Source organism: Takifugu flavidus, chromosome 11 (assembly GCF_003711565.1).
Source record: "Takifugu flavidus isolate HTHZ2018 chromosome 11, ASM371156v2, whole genome shotgun sequence".
In the NCBI taxonomy this organism is placed as follows: Eukaryota; Metazoa; Chordata; class Actinopteri; order Tetraodontiformes; family Tetraodontidae; genus Takifugu; species Takifugu flavidus.
The window spans coordinates 1,363,874-1,383,873 of NC_079530.1; the positions used below are offsets into that span (position 1 = coordinate 1,363,874).

Sequence of the window (20,000 nt, forward strand, 5' to 3'; positions counted from 1 at the left end):
GATGGGCCCAATATAAAAGAGGCGGTTTATGAGCAGCGGCGGGTTTTCCAGCGCGGCCCTCTGAGAGCCTGCCAGGAGCACAGGGTATTTCAATGTTAATATTTCACAGCAGCCGCGCTGACCTTCCCTCCCGTGTTAAACCCACAGAAAGGAATAAGGAAAGGAATAAAAACCGGCTTGTTTTCGCCTGCAACTCCGCAGCCACCTGCTCTCCGCTTGGGTCGCGTCCCGGCGTGCGAGACGGAGCACCAACAGGTCTGCTCACGACGCGGTGTGATGTCATCCAGCTGGTCCGGATCACGGTGATGTCATTCATCTGATTATTCATCGAGGTCCTCACATGGGCCGAATTAAAACGTCAAACCGCCGCTCAAACACACCGACAGAGGCTGAAAAAAGTTACTTCCTGTGTTTCATTTTGGAAAGTAGGTCCGCGTGTTGGGAATCAATCCATACGAACGAAGAAAGCTTCGCTATTGCTTCATATTTCTGTTATTGGTATTTACGTAACCCCGCCTGACAAGTCACAATAATCAGTTAACATGGGGACTAATCAAGACGAATCACAGCCCATTTCTTCTGATTCATTAGCTAATCTGTTTACTTGAGCAGCCATAACTCATCGCAAAGCTAATTAGACGTATTTGCTTTGCTCCTACTTGAACCTTCTGTGCAGCAGAGGTCCACGCGGGTGCAGAGATGATCAATATCGGGTTCCTCTTAGGGTCCTTGTTGTGCCAATAAATCATTATTATTTCAGAAAAGTGTTCAAATAATGAATCGGGTGCTTTATGGTACGTTAAAGAGGCTAATTTGATTAGCATATGCAAATATAAAAGACTCTGGTGGGTGTCAGGTGTGACACGGAGCTGCTGCATTTGTCCCCTATAACCATGACACACACACACACACACACACACACACACACACACACACACACACACACACACACACACAGAATGTTTGCTGAAGACACATCACGAAATGTCCCCACAGCCAGACAGAGGACACAAACAAACAAAAAAAAACCCCGGGTGGTCCCCTCAAACACATGAGGAAATTGGCCCAGAAAGCTACCAGCAGTAGGACAGGGACACACACACACACACACACACACACAACACACACACACACACACACACACACACACACACACACACAGAAAGCACTGACCTACATCCACAGCAACACTGCACCATTGTGGAGGTTTTCCCCAGGGTCTAATTAGGAACATTTATGCTTGTTCACCGATATTTAACAATCTGTTTACATAATGTTGCTTACGGGACTGTAAACGTCCAATCTGTCCTCTCGGCCCGGCAAATGTTCCAGCGCGGGAGGGCGAATTTGTAGCTTTATCGCGGCCATTAAGAATGAAATGTAAAAATGTGTCCTGCGTTTTCAGCCATCAAAGTGGATCCGATATCTTAGAAAACTAGCTAACTGGTTTTATTGGGCGGCTTGTTAGCGCTGCAGTTAGCACAGGTGACCGCTAGTAGAAAGTTCTAGCTATCCTTGTGGGATCTGCATGTCTACCCTGAGACCCTATCTCACCCCTGTAGGCATGAGAGTGTCCTGTGGTGGACGGGTGACCCGTCTCGGGGGTTCATTAAGGCCCCCTCACGCCCGGGTTAGGGTTAGTTCATCTAATTCCACAGCTCCGCCTCCTCCAGCCTGCTGTCATCCTGCGGCACGAGCTAATAGTGCGCTGAGAAGAAGTAGCAAAAGCACCTCCAGGGAGAGCCAGACCGGGACTTAACGGAGCCCGGAGCGGGAGCCGCTGTGCTGTTTCCAAGGCTGACTGACAGTTCTGATCCATCAGCGCCGCTCATCATTCCAACAGGCTCCTGCTGGGGGGCGGTTTTTGTGCTGTTATCTTCATGAGATTGTAATTAAATGAGGCCGTTATGGGCGCTGAGTCGGCCCGTTGTGGGGAAGCGAGAGCGGAGTGGGAAGGCGAGACCCTCTCAATCTGCCTCCCACCTTCATCCGGGGGGTAATGACGACAGGAGCGGCTGAAATGAGTTCCCTCCGTAGGGCGGCCGGGCTCGGCCTCAGAGATAAGCCGAGGAGCTCCGAGCAGAGCTGCTGCTGCTGTGGAGAGAGGAGCCAGCTGAGGTGGTCCGGGCACGTCCATCCGGGAGGAAACCCGGACCAAGGACCCGCTGGAGACGTTATATCTGACCAGGGACCCACCGTTCCTGGACCAGGGACCAGGAACGTTAAAAAAACGACTGTTTTTTCCCCCACAGACTTAAGATATAACATTGTTCTATTCTGGACTTGACAGAAGTTTAACCTCTCTCTCTCTCACACACACACACACACACACACACACACTCACACACACCTCTGTCAACTGTGCAATTTAAGACGGAGCCGAGCGTTGAGGCTAAATCCGGGCCCAGACGCAGCAGATTGTTTTTGTTGGATGGAGCTTTGTTTTACAGTCATCAGTTATGGAAATGATGTCTGCGTCTCCCTGATTTGCCCCCCCCCCCCCACACACACACACACACACACACACACACCCCTCTTTTTTAGGAGGGAGCCTTTCAAGGTGCCAAGACCAACATGACCTGAATAGGCTCCATTTGGGGAGAACATTACTTTATTTGTGTGTACAAGTGCAGCGCGCCGGGTCATTCCGAGTAGGCCCCAATCAGCGTCGGAGTGATGAGGAATTCTGCACATTCCATCGGGAGTCGACCCCGGAACGCTCCCTTTTCAACACACGTCGCACCTCCTGCGTTGGACCAAACTTCAGCACGACTGAACCGACTCAACGTTCCAAGCGCCGCGTCCTCCGACCCGCTGGGGAGATGTTGAGAGGAATGCGTGTGCAGAAAGTCGGAATATCAGTCAGACGCAGCGTGCCGCGCTCCTGTTTACACGCCGTGATGAAAGACATCCGAGAGGTGTTCCACAACGTCCCAGTTCTAGATGTCAGTCAGGAGCCTGCTTAGGAACTTTCTTTCCTCAGATCCTGGGCTGCACTCTGTGTGTGTTCCTAAAACGGGACTATTTTTCCCTTTTTTTCTTCCCTCTGCAGGCATTTTGATAGACCGCCATTAAAACGTCTCCTCCGGAGGGATCGCCGAGGACGTTAATCGGTGAGCGGCCTCATAATGGAGGTGAAAAGTTATCGACTTCCGTTGTGGGACGGAAAAGCGGCCGGCGTCCTTCCCGCCGGAGCGAACGACTCCGAGCGTCGTGGGGGTGTTGACACGCCCGTGCGTTTCTGTCGGAGCGTCGTCAATATTTATGGTGGAGGGGCCGAGTGAAAACAGAGAGCGGTTAAAGCAATCAGCAGCACGGCGCTCCTGCTTCCACAGCATCACGGAAGTGGATTTAGGAGCACACACACACACACACACACACACACACCACACACACACACACACACACACACACACACACACACCCGTGTTCAGGCATCTCAGAGGCAGGGGGAGGATGGTGGCTCATCTATCTGACAAACGTGTGAAGCCACTGTTTTTGCTTTATCACCCTAATTAGGATCCAGCATCTGTTACTGCCAGCGTGTGTAATCAGCGGACGCGCTCCGCTGGCGCCGCGGGGGCGGCGGCGTGCCGATGACCTCTGGAGACGGCCCGCTGGAAGGTGCTGGCACGCTGCCGAGCCAATTCCGCCCTGTCCCGTCATATATTTACCACAGGGGCTGAAAACAAAGCGGTAAATCGCGGCTCCCGTCTCTGCTCATCAACCCGCGTCTTTGGCTCCGCCCCTCCGTGAGTACCTGGTCAGCAGGCAGCAATCGTGGAGAAGGGTCTCCTCCACGTAGACGCCGCCGTCCTCCAGCGTGGTCACGGCGCGCCCGTCGTGAAGCCACCGCAGCTCCACCGACGGGTCCAGGTAGGAGGCGGTGCACTGGAGAGGGAGGCGGTCCCCGCGGAAGACCAGCTGCCTCTGGGTGGGGATGAGCTGGAAGAGGGGCAGCTCCAGGGGTCCGTCTGCAACAGGACGGGAGGACAAAGAGGACAGCGGGGGTCAGACGCTCAACGTCCCCGAGACGGCGTTCTTTGAGAGGTTAATTGTTCCAGAGTGAATGCAAACAACAAGCATGAAGGTGAATCACAAATCCTATAAAATGCTAACTCACAGAAGTTAGCAAGACCCCGCCGCCGTCGTTGCTACATGTTGTTGCTGTTGCCGTGTTAGATGAACAGCTGATAACGGAGAAGAGCCTTGAGCTGGACTCTCCTTGACTCTCCACGCTGCCACTGATGTGATCACTCACCTGCAGCCTTCCAGAGATTAAACCCCCAATAAGGAGCAGATTAGCTGGTGGGGGAAGTGTCCCGGCAAGGGTGGGAATATTCCAGTGGGAGTCCCTCAGGACCCCCGTTGATCTAATCACTGCAGATGTGGGATGAAGCGACGCTCCAGTAATCCTCCGCGGTTCCAACAACATGCAGTTGTGGAATGGGGGGAAATGTCGAAGGAATTATTGAATAGGAATTTGCATGCGTGCTATAAATGCGGTTTGATTATAGGCTTTCCTCGCAATTCTCTCATCTATGGGGAAAAAAACGATGATGTCAGAGCTCCACAAAAAGGGTCGTTCCCATTTGTCACAATAACCATAGAAACAAAGACGGAACGCTTTGAGGGGGGAAAAAAAATAAAGATTGTTTCTTAAAAGATTCCCCGAACGTAATGTCACATCTGGGAGAAATCCCACTGTTCCCTGGTTCGGTCGCATGTGCTTATTGATTTATTTTCATCCAGGATTAGAGCAGATCCTTCCAGCTCCCTTCTTTGGGAATTTCCTCCGAGCACATTAGCTGGGAAGAGACACTTCTCTGGAAGTGATCCAAAGAACCCCAGCTTCGCCGTCAGGTTTCCTGCTGACAGACAGGCCATTCAGGGCTCACAGTCTGAACGCTAAGAGGACAAAAAAACCCGTGAAGTCGCTGTGCGGAGCGATCTGCCGACATCTTCACAGATGAACACGAGACGCGGCGTCGTGGCGGCGCTTTGACGACCACACGCGGCGCCGTGATCTCAGTTTCCTGGATGCTTTTGGCTGTCACACATTTACGGAATAACTTCAAATCTACGACTGACGTTGGGTTTTCCCGTTAGCATCTCCCCCCGTTAGCGTGAAGGTTCTGCTCTCTGGTGACCAGCCTGATGCTAATGCAAACAAGGGTCGTAATGTGGCTGTCTGCTTGGCCCTGTCAGAACAAAATGCAATCACTGGTTATGTGCACGTGGGAGAACGGGGGCGGCAACACGGTGATCGGGTGCTGGAGTAGCAGCGGCGCTGTTGCTCGCTTTCTGATGCTAAATTGAACGCAGTCGCGGGGCTTTGTGGACGCTGCCGTCGTGATTATTAAAGGCTTTTACAGTCCGCAATCAAATCGATCAAATTCTTTGAAATTCCAGAAAAAGATGGAATCAAAGCTGCTGCTATGATGGTTGGTTTTAGACCTTCACACATTAGAAGCAGCGCTCCTTATAATCCGGAATACTTTCATCTCCCCGTGATAAAGAGCGTCACTATTTGTTTCACTCCCTGTGCCATCAAACAAGCTGCTTAATGACGCTGCTGAATTATTTTAGGAGGAGAGCGAGCCAGCACCTTCATTCATCACATCAGTGTGGAGGCAGAATAGGCAAACAATCAGGTTTGCTAATAGCAGACGGCGAGTGATGATGCAGCCTGCATGCGTTAGATCCTCTCTTAATGAACGGGGACTAGAGGGATGCTCAAACACCACAGGCTTGTCAGCCTTCCTGCAACGCTCCATGCCAAGGGAACACAGGCTAGAAGCTCTCCTACTATGGGCTCTGACCTTCAGCTCACCTTGTGAAGCGGCGTCCTGAGAAAGGGGGCTAGCTTCAGCCTTACAGATGGAATTAGCTTGAGCAATTTGAGCACAGCTGCTGTTTCTCTTGAGGTTGTTCAGGCATCTGGTCCGGACGCCTCCTGAAAGAGGTCAGTGCATCTCTGGGTGGATCCTGAGACAGACCCAGGGCAGGATGGAGGGATTGTGTCTGTCGTCCCAGACCCAGGAGCACCCCGGAGTCCTCATGGAGGAGCTAACGAGAGGCCAGAAGCCTTTTTCCACGGTCATAAATATGTCAGGCTGATTATTTGACTGAGATGGAGGTTAAAGTCCTTTTCATTTTAATTTATTTTAGCCTTGTTGTCATGTTACAGAACAAGCACTGAAGACATAACCAGCACGGATGGTCCACAGTGGCTGCACAGCTCAGGATGGACCATCTGGTTCATGAAAAGGGGCTGTGCAAGGTCATTGTAAGCCAATAAAAGATAAAAACACAAAGGTAAAGGATCCCTTTTCCACCCCGAATCTGAGCTACCTGACAGAACATGAACGGCCACAGTCCAGTTGACGCTCCGCCAGACCTTTATGGACCTGGATATAAGAGAACCTACATGGCTATGCTAAAAATGACTTTTCAAAGAGACATTAAGGCCCCTAAAGACCAACTGCCCTGCTTTGTTTTTGCACTAGAAATGTTGCCATAGTGACTCAAGGGAATAGGATTTAGCTCTGGGCATTCTGGGCTTCTTATTCCAGACGTCTTGAAGAAAACAGGAAGCTGTGGCTGAAGACAGATGTCTGCTCCCGTCTACAGGAAGCACCTGATCACGACAGGAAGCTGCAGGGGCTTCGTCGTTACCCCTCATTTACATGCAACACCTGAACCGTGCCGGTTTTGGGAGACCGGCGCCACGCCGGAACCTGCAGCTGGAGAATTAAAACCATGCATTTGGTGACAGAGATACCAGAAACAAGACGATCCCTTTGAACCGTGGTGAGGGGGGGGGGCTCAAACAACATTTAACATATGGACTTTACACAAACACACCATTTCCAATTGGAAATGGCGAATGCAACATGGACGGAGTGGTGCTGTGAATGGATCCAAGCATGGCGAAAGCAGACGGCCCAGAATGTTATCATTGTAATCCCATAATGGATGCTTTGGGGCTGGACAGGATCGCTCCTCGCCCTGCCACTGGATACCACTCCTGGCTCTTTGTCTGAACGACCCTGCAATTGCTTCGGATTGTTCCGTGCGAGTGCAAAACACATATAATTAGGATTACATGCGAGGCCTTTCAGGATGAGGCTGCTGTGGATGTAAAAACACAACCTTCTCCACAAGGTGCCACCACTTGAGTCCTCGTTTTGGGCACATCTTCCATTCGGAGCGTCCTCATGCAATGCCTCCCTTCACTTTGCACACATGGACATGCTCCACTACTGGCCAATGATTTTCTCATTCCAGGGCAATATCGCTTTTGTGAAACCAGATGTAAGGAGCAGAGGCGGATGATTCTATCGCATATGAGATACAATTCCCCTGTGGACCGCAAGGCTGAGCAGGGAGATAGTGACGGACGGGAGACGGCGAGGGAGGCGGGCCTGGGAAAAGGCTGAAATTCCTCTTTGCTCAGAGATTTCACACAGCAAAGAGAGCTAAAGTCATAAATAAAAATGTTGTAATGAAATGTTCTGAGATCCTTACAGCAGATCAAGCGAGAGCATTTTATTACTATTGTAATTATCATTGGTATTATTTTAACATTTTCACACAACTCCACTTCGAAGGCCTGAACCTAATCTCCAGGACGTCTCTCCTACAACAACACATTAATCCTAATTTGATTCGATGTGTCAGGGTTTGAAAATTCAATCTAGAGTCCCGAGACATTTACTGCCATTTCTCCTGCGCCTCCATCTCAGGGTATCTGATTTCTCATCATTTTTGCTGACGTATTTACATTTACGAGTCCCAACACCACGTCTCTCAGTCTCAGCTACTCACTGAAGAGCTGGACGTGACTGAGTCTGCACGCACGTTTCGTTGCACCTTGAGCTGCACTCAGGAATTAAAGGAGCATTCCGAAGCTCTGGCCTCCGAGACAGACGTTTCCTTTCGGTGGAGGTCGATTTTTCACATCACCTCTTTCAACATTTACCAGCAGGTGGAAGGAGAAGCGTGGAGAGTGAAGAGCACCTCTGCTTAATCATCTCCTAATTGACAACACAATGTTCTTGCTCTGCTAAAAAGAGGAGCGCGTTAATTTGTGGGTTCATTTTGTCAGACAGATTTCATTTAAAGGGTTTATCAGTTGGAAGCTTGGATTTCTCTAAAACAGAGGTGTCAAACTCAAATACCCATTGAGCCAAAATTCAAAACTAGGACAAAGTCACGGGCCAAATATAATTACATTGCGGGCCAAATTTGGCCCACGGGCCAGAGTTTGACACCTAATCAAACCCTCCTTTCTTGGTGTCACCTGGTTCCTGGTAAGACCCTGAAATGGATCTTCAGTCAAACACAACTCGGTCCGTAGCTAACAATTAGGATTCGTTAGGATCTTACCACACTGGAGCTGATGCTCACGAAGGCCACGGAGCTCGAGTCCTCGGAGGCGGGCGGGGAACATGCACGCCGTGTCGTTGCCGATCTTCACCGCGTTGCTTCGAGCCCAGAGGAGCAACCACTTCAGTTGGCAGTCGCAGAACAAAGCGTCTGTGCTGAAGTGCCTGGGCAGAAAAAAAACAGTGTAACGCCCGACCCGTGCACACGTGAATGCTTCTGTCCCCCCACCCCAGGAGAATATTCAGCGTTAGATCAGATTAGCGGCCGGCTAAATCAAAAATAAACCCCATTACTAATGAAATGAAGCTGCTTCCACGTCACCGTTTACTCATTCATTCAATCATACGTGTGTGTTTCATTATGCAAGCGTAGCTCAGTGGTCCAGGTCGTGCTCGTCCCCAAAGGCAACAGGACTTCAAGCCTTTCGACTCATAAAGTCATAAATTCGGCAGGGGCAACTTTGAGGTGGGAAACTAAAAAAAGTAGTCCCGCTGCCCCTGAGTTCACGAGCGCGCACGGCTAAACCAGAGATGATGAGGATGTCCTTACAGCACTCTGAGAGCCACGAGGTGTGTGAAGAGTCCCGCTGACAGAGTGGAGAAGATGTTCCCAGATAAATTCCTGTTGGAGGGAACAAAAACAGGTTTTCTGTTTGCCTCCTTTAATCCACGTGGAGCTCCTCGCTCTTTTTAATCTGAGAAGAACTCACAGTTTGAGGAGGCTGCCCAGATCAGCAAACATGTCGGGGTGAAGACAGCCAATCCTGTTGTTGGACAGGTCCCTGTGAAGACAAGCAAGAGATTCTTTGACTCAAGTTTATCAAGTTTACCGATAAGGCAGCTGGGAAAATGAGCGCCGCGCTAAAAAGACACGTGGACGGCGGTGAGATGCACGTTGTACAACACAGGACTTGAGGGTGAGCTGATGTCCTCTTCCTTCAACCTCCTGGAATATCTGACTTGACCTTTTCCAACCTTTTCCCTCCACCCACAGCTGTCTCACACACACACACACACACGCCCAACACACATGTGGACGGAGCTTCCTTACACGAGTGGTCGTTGGGTCGGTGGCTGGGTGCCCTCGCGCTAGGAAATTAAAGAGCTGCTTGTGCTGGAGCAGCTGTGGGAAAATAAGTAGAGCACTCGAGTAATCACCGGTTGGGGAGCACTTAAATTAGCAGCCTGCTGCTCCCACAGAGCACACGCGCCACCAAATCAGTGCGGCTATAACTCACCGCGCGCATGTGTGCCAGCCCAGATCCCACTAACTATCAGGCTGCAATCATGTCAGTCACTCTGAAGACTAAATGTAGAACGCTGGGATGAGAGGAGCCGAGGAGGCAAGGATACGACGACCAGGAGCTCACAACAGGAGCTCGGATTAAAGCTTTGCCTCAATCCATCCGTCAAATTACGCGTCTCTATCTTTTGGCTCAGGTCAAAGGTCATATAGGTGGGACGATCAGTCTTTATTTATAGAGCGTCTTATACAATCAAAATTGTTTCAAGGCGCTTTCCAGAATCCCAGGGCCTGACCCCAGGAGAGGAGAGGAGAGGAGAGGAGAGGAGAGGAGAGGAGAGGAGAGGAGGAGAGGAGAGGAGAAGGGGGGGGAGAGGAGTGAGGAGAGGAGAGGAGAGGAGAGGAGAGGAGAGGAGAGGAGGAGAGGAAGGAGAAGGAGGGGGAGAGGAGAGGAGAGGAGGGGAGGAAGGGAGGAGGGGGGGAGAGGAGGAGGAGAGGAGAGGAGGGAGAAGAGGGGGAGAGGAGAGGAGAGGAGAGGAGAGAGAGGAGAGGAGAGGAGAGGAGAGGAGAGGAGAGGAGAGGAGAATGAGGGGGGAGGGAGGAGAGGAGGAGAGGAGAGGAGAGGAGAGGAGAGGAGAGGAGAGGAGGAGGAGGGAGAGGAGAGAGGAGAGAGAGGAGGAGAGGAGAGGAGAGGGGAGTCCTCCTGATGAACAATGTTCTTTGCTCCTGATGGCAAAGAGCACATATACACACACAAAAATACACTATGACACTCTCTGAGCTTTAAATTCATACATTTCCTGTATGGGGGGAACTAAAGCTCCAGGGTGGGTGGCGGCCTCACGCTGAATCCACTATGGCCACAACCAGCAGCTCCTCATCAGGTTCAGATCCCTCGACGCCCCGCAGCACCGTGCACAATCGTGCGTCGTGGCGCACGCAACACACCCTTTACTTTTCCCATCACCATTAAGGGGAAAATGGAGTTCATATTTCAGCGGACTTCATTTTGAATGGGATACAATTGAACTGGAGCCTAATTCCTTTACGCGCACGTCTGAATGAGCAGCTCTTTCTGCTCGTGTATATTAAAGTTCCACTTTTCACCTGTGTGCTAATGGTGAGAGCGTTTCATGTCCTACAGCACATCCATCCGACGCGCCCTCTGGCAGTAAGACAAAATCCTGGAGATTCCGTTGCTCCCGTTGTCGCTGCCTCTCTGTGTTAACGTGAACGTAAAGGCTTTTGGTCTAGATCAAGCCTGTTCTAAAAATAGCAAAAGTGAGGTGCGTCTAAGAAAATTTTTCTACCGCAATTTTTTTTTTAAATCACACCTGCATTTACATAGATTTTAAAATGACAATGTCTTAAAAATAAATAAAAATCTAAATAAAGTGAAGGTGAGAATAAACGAGCGGGCAGTGAAGATGGTGAGTGGAGGGCAATTTTCTACCCCAAAAACATGTCAAAAAGAAGACAGTAAATTTATCATTTTCAGAGTGAATGGGAGGAAGAGTCATGTTTTACTACTGTGAAAGGAAGGTGTGTGTGTTGCATTTGTGGGGCGACTGTGATGACGGCGAAGCAGCACAATGTGGAGCGACGCTTCGCTACGCGACAGGAAAGCTACAATGCTAATGCTAACTACCCACCGGGAAGCATTCGACAGTAGCTAAAAAGTGTGTTTATAAAATGGAACAGATTTTGAGCAGAATTGCAGTAGATTTGTTCAGTTAAGATTTATTCAAGATGAAAGTTTTGTTTTTTTTAAATGTTGCGTAACTTTTTAAAACATGGTTCAACATAGTTTAGGAATTGTTAAAATGGTTTAGCTTCTTATGGTTGAAAGGGTCTGGTGATCATCTGAACAATGGCGGAGATTAACAATAATAAAGTGTTGAATATTGATCTTTTCTGTTACCCACTCTAAGTTATAGATACACACACACACACACACAATTTGTTATTTTAGAGGAGTGTGTCCAGCGGTAGCCCTTCAGAAGGTGTCTGGGCGGCTCCATCATACTCACAGTCTCCTCAAGGCCAGCAGACCCCGGAAGGCCCCAGGCTCCACCGTACTTATCAGATTGTTCTTCAGGTCCCTGGAGGTGCGAGAAAATTAAAAGTTAGGCATCTTCTGTCTGGATGAATTCATTTTAACGACAACAAAAACACGGAACGTCTCCGATAGTATCAGTCAAACCTAAAAGAGCGTAAGTGAAAATCTGCACGTTCAAGGATCTTGAAATTGCCAGAAACTCGGGCTGTTTATTTTAGTTAACTAGCAGTCGTTAGTTCCACAGTAATAATCTATTTCCTGCACATTGTCCACATCCAGTGCTCATGTCGTGGTTTGCAGCCAGGCGCGTCCACCCCCACCGTCCACCCCAAACACGGGCTAAAAATATGAAACTCCTGTTTGGGTTTCTTTGCACACCAAAGTAAATTTCCTGAAAATGTGTCCCTGCAACCCTTGAACCGTGTACAGTGTAACCACTGGAATTCAAACACAAAGGTGTGTTTTACATTCACCCAAATGTAAACAGGAGTCCGGTCGAACTTTCTGTTTAGTTTAGAACCCGACGACTGCCAGGGTTTAAAAAAAACGGGCGGAAAACGAGGAGGCTGCTGGGACCGTCGGCGAAGCAGCCGCTGCTCCGAAGTGAAAACGAAGGTAATGACACAAGTCTCTTTATTTGTCTTTGGGGGGGGGGGGTGATAGCGAACTCCACCCAAGTGCCCCATCAAAGCCGGAGCTCAATTACACGAAGTTATGCAGATTTCCTCGGAAGATTTTAGGGAAGCATCAACAAAAGCAACAGCGTCCATAAACAGGATTCATGGCTGCTTCTTTTATTACTGTTATTCAAGAGTCGGGATCGCTGACGTGGATTCGTACGACTTAAACTCATTATGTGGAGTTAAAAAAGGGAGGGATCGGATAAATGGACACACGTGTGACTGCGGCCCCTCGGCAGAAATAGTGAGACAGGCGGGTAAGTCAGGAGCTGGAGAAGCCACTGGGAATTCTGGGAAGGAACGGGGAGGAACCTAAGACATTTGGTGACTGAGTTCTTCCCCATGCAGGAAGGACTCAATCCGAGAAATGTAGATTCATGGTCTACCTGCCTTCCATTTGCCCAGAACTGTTCCAGAAATGTCACAGGATCTGCCTCCGGAATGCTGCTGTCATCCCTGAATCCTCGTGCCTGCGCCACCACAGGTCGGAGCTGGACGTGCAGCAGGTGGGGATCTTTAGGGGGGTTTCTGGGGCCGCCGCTGACATCATCTCTCCTCCACGGTGAGGAGGTGTTTATGGGGCACGTGTTGTCCTGCTGGGAGCTCTGATGGGATCACTAATCACCAGCCTGCTTATGAGATGATCCGTGTTATTTATCCAACATGTTGGGGCTGATTGACTGGAGCACGACCAACATAAGTGTCAGCAGATCTCACTTCAACAGTACCAGTGAGAGGATATTTAAAAATGAAGAGTCTAACACATCCATCCTGCTGATGTTCCCAGATCAAGACGTTAGGATAAACGACTTGCCGGACCAAATCCATCATTCACAGAAGATTCCATTCACCTCGCGACTGGGTGTCATCTCCAGGCCGAGGCGCAATCGGTTGGACCTCCAGCTCGTCCTCGACCAGCTTGTGCTTCAGGTTCCCACCGGAACCATCATAAACTGAATCAAAATGTTCCGGAGTGTCGCTCCTCCAGAAAAGACTCAAATAAACGCACGTGAGCTTCCCAAACGCCCCATTAAACCTGCGTTGCGTTGGAATGGAAATGGAAAAAACGACAGCTAAGCTCATCATCCCGTCTAGAAATGAGTAAAGACAGGATGAAGAAATGGGAAAGACACAATCCTGGTGAAATGAAGAGGACGAGCCTTTGAGACAATGTGAGGAAACAATGCAGCAGAAAGCAGCCAGTCAAGGGGCAGGGGGAGGGGAGGAGAGGGACACAACCACACCACAAGGACTTAACCACCGTTTCTGTGTCAGATCCTGAAGGCAACACGCAGCGAGTGTGTAGCTCCCAGAGCAGACGTCTCACACAGCTGGTCTTATTCCGGGGTCCGAGAGGACGACGAACCTTCTACTGGCTTCCTGTTTTAGCCCCACTTTAAGGTCCCATAAACAAATGATGTAATGACGAATCCCATCCGAGACAACGAAAATCTACAAAGTAGCGCGTTATAAAACGCTCCAGACGGGCGAGGTCCGCCGCACAATGCAGCAGGACGGCTGCCAAGACGTTGAGACAATCAGAGGAAACTAGTTGAAAGTCCATTTAGCATCCTTATTCTGCATCCTCCTCTGTCACTTTGATTCATACAGCTGCTAATCCAAACAGGATGAGACCAACTCCGAGCAGTAAATAGATCAAATTGGAATGTTTGCACATCAGTGTAACAGGAGATTGACTTCGCCAGGCTTCCTTAACTATGTCCTCACCACGTCCATGCTAAAGAAATGAGGACACGACAGGAATTTCACGCTTGTCCCAACAAACCAAAGCAGAGAAAATGATGGCGGCTGATTTGGAACTTTACGATGTTACACATAACATAACATTGGAGGCTGTTGTGCACCAGCAGAACCAGCTACTGCAGACACATCTGGAGCCTCTCAGAGGATGAATGTTTAAACAAAAGCCGCTTGACTCCCACGGGCCGGCGTGCTTGAGGAGCAGGAGCCACCCTCAGTTTAAACTTCTGTGGTCGATGTTTCAAAAGCTCCCGAAGTGCCTCCCAATCCGTTTAAACTGCAGCGTATAGCTCCGCCCCTCACAAGTCATGTGACCTGTGACCCTGTGTGACTCTAATGGGCCTCGGTGATTACCACTTCACACGCTGAAAGGTGTGTGAGAATATAACACACACACACACACACACTCATCAACAGTGGGCAGAGCCAGCAGCCTCTGAAAACAAGACAATAATGACAATAATAATAATAATAATCAAAGCTTCATTAAGTTCCAACTCTCTGTTGACACCATTAACGCACCACCAGACTTGCAAACGCTTCTACGTGGTAAACAATAAATATATAAAAACCTCGACTGAAGCCGTTTACCGGCTCCGACAGGAGGGAAGAATAGAGCCCTGATGGGTTTCATGATGTCACTTAATGAAGTGAAGCAACGTTGGACTTTGACATCATATTTCTCACTGATGTCGCCTTACATTGTTCTCCTTATAGAAAAGAGCAGCCTGAAACGTCGTTTCCTTCACCTCCAAATGATTTCAATTCACCAAAATAGCAAAAATCAACCTTCTAGAAGGCTTCTTGAAGATCCTTCTGGACACATTTCTCATATAATCACAGCAAAATGAAGAAGCTGGATGGTGGGTACAGGCCTGGAGAACCCGTCGTTATTTTTCACGGCGCGTACGGTGCAACGGCGACAGCGGGGTTGACGTGTTCTCTACGGGACGGTTCTCTGAGGAGCAACCATCGGGAAGCAGCGCGATAGCAAATCAAGCTTATTCCAATTCTTTTATTCCCAGTTTTCTCTCCTCAGGTGTTGCTTCTCCTCCGGACCTCGGCAGAAACGGAGCTAGCGTGGCCCCGCTAGCAGCCGCAGCAGCTGCAGGTTTGAAATAAGCTTGATGCTAACGTAAACTCTGCTCATTAAAGCCATTTGTTCCCGTGTTAAATATTCATACATCGGGCTGCTGATGTGCTGATTATGCATTATGACAGCCTTTCCCGTGGTGTTTGCGCTATGGAAATGTTACATACAGTAAACATCCCAGCACCAAGGGGCAAAAATAAATTATTCAATCTTGCTGGGAAGACATATAGCAAAATAAGTGGCCTATTAGAGGCGGTTAACACTCATTTAGCTTAGCCTGCTTTACATGTTGCACACCACACACACACATCGGGCTGATGAATAACAGGTGTCGCACACCACAAAGTGTGTTTTATTCCCAGTAGGTGGATGAGCAGCACTTACTGCACATTCAGTGTGATTTTTAAAGATTTCCCTGCAGCCTCAGAGCAACAAAGAGGAACAAACGTTATTAAAGTTAGAAGAGCTACGACGAAAACAGTCACGGGAAAACATAAAAAGTGGGGAGGAGACACAGAGAGCCCAGTAACGGTGTCTTTTTGTCAAGGCTGCACTCATTATGAGAGATTTCTATCAGAACAAAGCAAAGAGTTCAAGGAAAGTGGAAAGTGAATTCTTTCTTGGGGTGCGTTTGATGAGCTTCTTTGTGGTGCTTTAAAAACAAGAATCATAATCACAACAAGAAAAAAGCAGCAAACAACTCTTGACACTACAGGCGTTCCACCTACGCGTTGATTTTAAATTATGGGAGACAATTAGTCATGAAGAGGACCCCAAACAGCAGCAGCACTGGAGTTTCTCTCCAAACTTGGTCAGTATCTGAGCTCAGCTGTGGCCTAGCAACAGTAACCTGATCAAAATAACAATAAGCCCTTCCATTGGTCCATTTAAGGATTCATCCCACCGCTCTTGGCAAAAGAGCCGCTTCACCGCTGTAGATGCTGGCTGTCATTCTTCTCACATAAAAGGACACAAATTAGAAGAATGGTGGGCAAATCTAAACTGCCCTTTTGCTCAGTCGGATCTAAAACGCTGCCATAAAAGCCACCACATCTGCACCCAGGGGTGCTGAAGAATGCTGCTGCTGATGTGTTATTGCCAGCACGTCAACGTCATTCTCATTCTCTTCATCCGTCACTGACCCCTGACCCCTGACCCCTGATGTTCTGCCGACGTGTCCTTCAATCCCCTCCCTGTCGTCCCGCCACGCCGGCGCTTTAGAAAAGACGTCCCCATTTCAGACGGAGCCTCCACAGCTGCCTTTTTGAATCCTGACACTGTCGCTCGGCAACGACCCCGGCCGGTGCCTCGGAATTCCTCAGTCTAGACCAAAAAAAACAAAACAGCTGCTCTCAATAAAAATATTTGGACACTCGGATCCAAAGCTGGTGTCCCGTCTGTCATAACAATTAATGCCGTGGCTACTGCAGCGACACTGGAGCTGTAACCAAGAAGGCCGGAGTGTAAGCAGCACAGCTCCAAACACATTATCCCACCATGAGTCACCGAGACACCACACACTGATCTGACCTCCACCAGTCTGGACCCTCTAAACCATAGAACCAGCTCCATCCAGTGCAGACAGACAGACAGACAGACAGACAGACAGACAGGTTTTCCCCTCACACACTGGTGGCTTCTGTAGTGGGAACGATAAAACGAGATTCTGTGTCCTGATCAGAGAACAGTGATGGGCTTTGTTCCCATTCCGCTCCCATGAGACCCAGTTTGGCTGATGGTAATGGGCTTGTGTCCATATGGGGTGGATCCAGGCCATCATCCAACATGCAGGGGTTCATTTAGAGTAGACGCTCGGCTCAGGAGCAAATCACATTAAAAGCCTTTTCCTTGGGGGGATTGATGACGTTGCTGATGTGTTTGCCTGCAACTCAGTGAGGACGACGATGATGATGATGGTGATGATGATTATGCACATCTAAGACAATGTTATTGGAGGTAGTTTAGAGTTAAACAAAAATGCGATGACGGTAGCTCCTGAAAAGTGCTAATATGTGGACTTTTTTCATCGTCTTGCTTCCTGTTGTGCCGCAAATCCATCATAAAAACGGCGGTTCTGTCCTCGCCGTAGCACCACCAGCCCAGTAACGATGATGACAGTCAAGTATCTACCCGTCTGTGGTAAAGGCAACATGGCTCCAAAAGAGTTTAGGAGTAGAAAACTGGCAGCAACTCTGTCCTGACTCAATAACGTTTGGGGTTCGGTTCCCATGTTAACATTAGCTTTTGTCTTAGAGATCATCACACATCATCTCTGCTGGGAACCAGAATAAGAAAACACATTAGGTGCGCGACACTGAGAAGGCTGTTTTACACCAGCTGCTGGGGGGCGGCAGCAGAGCCCCAAACTCTCAGCCGTACTCTGGCTGTCCTACATTCACCACTGAGGTGTAATGAGATATCTGCCTCTGAGATGCTAACGCTGCCCCACCAACCCTGCTGCCAACACCGGCCTTGCAACATAGATTATTCCCATTATGCAACCATTATGTCATCCTGATCCCACCAGTTCAGGAGTTCTGGAGCAGGATGCACCTTCGTTACTTAGTTAGTTCGTTGGTTTGTTTTAATTGGATGATTTAGAGTTCACTCTTCTTGATGTGGTTACATCTTCCCTGAAGCCATAATTAACACACTGGTTTTATATATCGAACACACACACACACACACACACACACACACTCTCTCTCTCGGTATAACACCCTGCCAAGCCTCATTTGTGACGCACATGAAATGTCTGTGTCCTGACAGACAATTTTGTGTGATTAATCAAACAAAACCAATAATGAATGAGCACCAGCGACCATGATTCATCCCGAGGGCTTTACAAAATGGACTAATACGTCCTTTTCTTTTTTCCAGGCGTCGCCATTTGCATTCGGTCCCGCACGGTCCACAGCTGCGGCGCGAGCGGGGCGAACACATGGACGCAGGTTATTAAACGCGTCTGTCGCCCACCAACCCACCACAACAGCCAGCCAGCCAGCTGGGCAGGAAGGCCGTCGGCCACCTTGCCAGACGAGGGAACAGTTGGCCGCCACTTTCAACTCACTGCAGCTACCTGGCGCGGCATCGTCCGACGGACCTCTGCCAAGTACTGAGTGGCTCCGAACGGCTAGACATGCTGTAACCCCGGAGAATGAGACGACACAGGGGGTGGGGAGCAAAAGCAGGGAGGTCAACCCCAATGGACCTTTGGCTGGGTGCCTTTAAAGGCCTCGCAGTCACTGGTCCATCATTCTGGAGCTGGAGGGAGGACAGAGCAGACAGGTGTCATGAGGCCCAGGGAGACAGGGGACGGGGACAGGACGCTGCATAGGTCGGCCGGAGACACGCCCCCCCAAAGGGACTCAGTGGCCTTAATTCAGCATGAATTTAGCCATCCGGCGCTCACTAAGATGGAGGGGCAACACGTTTAATTGTATTCCAGGCAGTCCGTGCGCGCTGCGTGTGTGCACGTGTACATGTTAGGATGACCGACTAAAGGGAAATCAATGAGGCAGCGCTATGCAATTTTAACCCATCTCTGATCTCCTCATCATCGCTAACACCCGCGTCAGGTGGAATAGCCGGCTGGGCCCGGTCGAGAGCAATCAATAGTTGACTCCAGGGCAGCCATCATGCTGCTCATCATCATGCTGCTCATCATCATGCTGCTCATCATCATGCTGCTCATCATCATGCTGCTCATCATCATGCTGCTCATCATCATGCTGCGCGCTTTAGACCCGCTGGGACGTATGTGCATATGATGAGGAGGCTTGTCGACGTGAATGCCCGATTGCTCCGTCATTGGAATATGACCAGTCCTGCGTTAGCTCCACGATCCTGAACGTCCACAGAGGCCGCGCTGACGACACGAAACAGCACCCGCAATGATCACATGCTGTCCCCCTCCACTGTTGTGTGTCCACGCACAACACAACTGCTATTAAAAGTCTTTGTGTAACGCTGGAGATGGGTGATTATAGAATTAGAATATAGGATTCACGTTTTTGGGCTAATAAATATTATTGTCATTCTGCTGAGGCACCTTTGAGCAAGGCACCGTTGTTGTTGTTGTCGTGCTAAGATTAGTGGAACTGCTGCATCGTTAGAACTGTGGTATCACCGACCACCAACTAAACCTTCTCCATGGTGTCCGGCAGCTTCTTGCTTTTATTCTCCTTCTAAGCTACTGCGGTGGGATTCAGAATGAACCAGAATCAAACCTCCAATTCCCAAAAGACCTTTTTTTTGTTGCCTTTCTGCTCCTGAGCGATCCGACCTCGGTGATGGCAGCCAGCAGGTCTCTGGGGACGATGGAGACAGGAAAGAGAAGCTACTAATTCAAGCACTCACAGTTTTTCCAGGGCAGCCAGGCCATAGAAGGAGCCGTTCCTCAGCAGGGAGATCTTGTTGTTGCTCAGGTTCCTGTTAAAGGACAACAGACATGACAGAAGAGAAATTACGTCAGTGCAACCACCCCCCCCCCCCCCACACTCCAAAACGATGGAAGCCTCTGGAAAAGAAATGCCAGGATTTTATTCATTCAAACAGCAGATGATAACATCTTTGTCTGAGAGCAGGTTGTCAGCAAGAGATACGGGTTTATGTGGGATGAAATTGCCACATAAATTACAGGTCCAGGCTACGACTGGGTTTACAACCATCACCACCAGTAAGGAGCTCATCCCAGTCAGAAATATTGAACTGATTGAAAGGCCTTAAAAACGCTGGGTCGGCGCGATCGCCTCGCACACTGCTCACGTGAGAC

General features: G+C 49.4%; 1 protein-coding gene across 1 annotated transcript in view; it reads right to left on the reverse strand.

The window, feature by feature from the left end:
- The window catches only part of LOC130534038 (adhesion G protein-coupled receptor A3), a 98,124-nt gene that overhangs the window by 66,173 nt on the left and 11,951 nt on the right, over window positions 1-20,000 (reverse strand). Inside the window, exons 2-7 of the mRNA XM_057047901.1 lie at window positions 19,586-19,657; window positions 11,664-11,735; window positions 9,101-9,172; window positions 8,941-9,012; window positions 8,392-8,555; window positions 3,761-3,974 (exon numbers count right to left, since the gene is read on the reverse strand). Coding sequence (XP_056903881.1) covers window positions 3,761-3,974; window positions 8,392-8,555; window positions 8,941-9,012; window positions 9,101-9,172; window positions 11,664-11,735; window positions 19,586-19,657 — 666 coding nt within the window. The remainder of the gene's footprint in view (window positions 1-3,760; window positions 3,975-8,391; window positions 8,556-8,940; window positions 9,013-9,100; window positions 9,173-11,663; window positions 11,736-19,585; window positions 19,658-20,000) is intronic.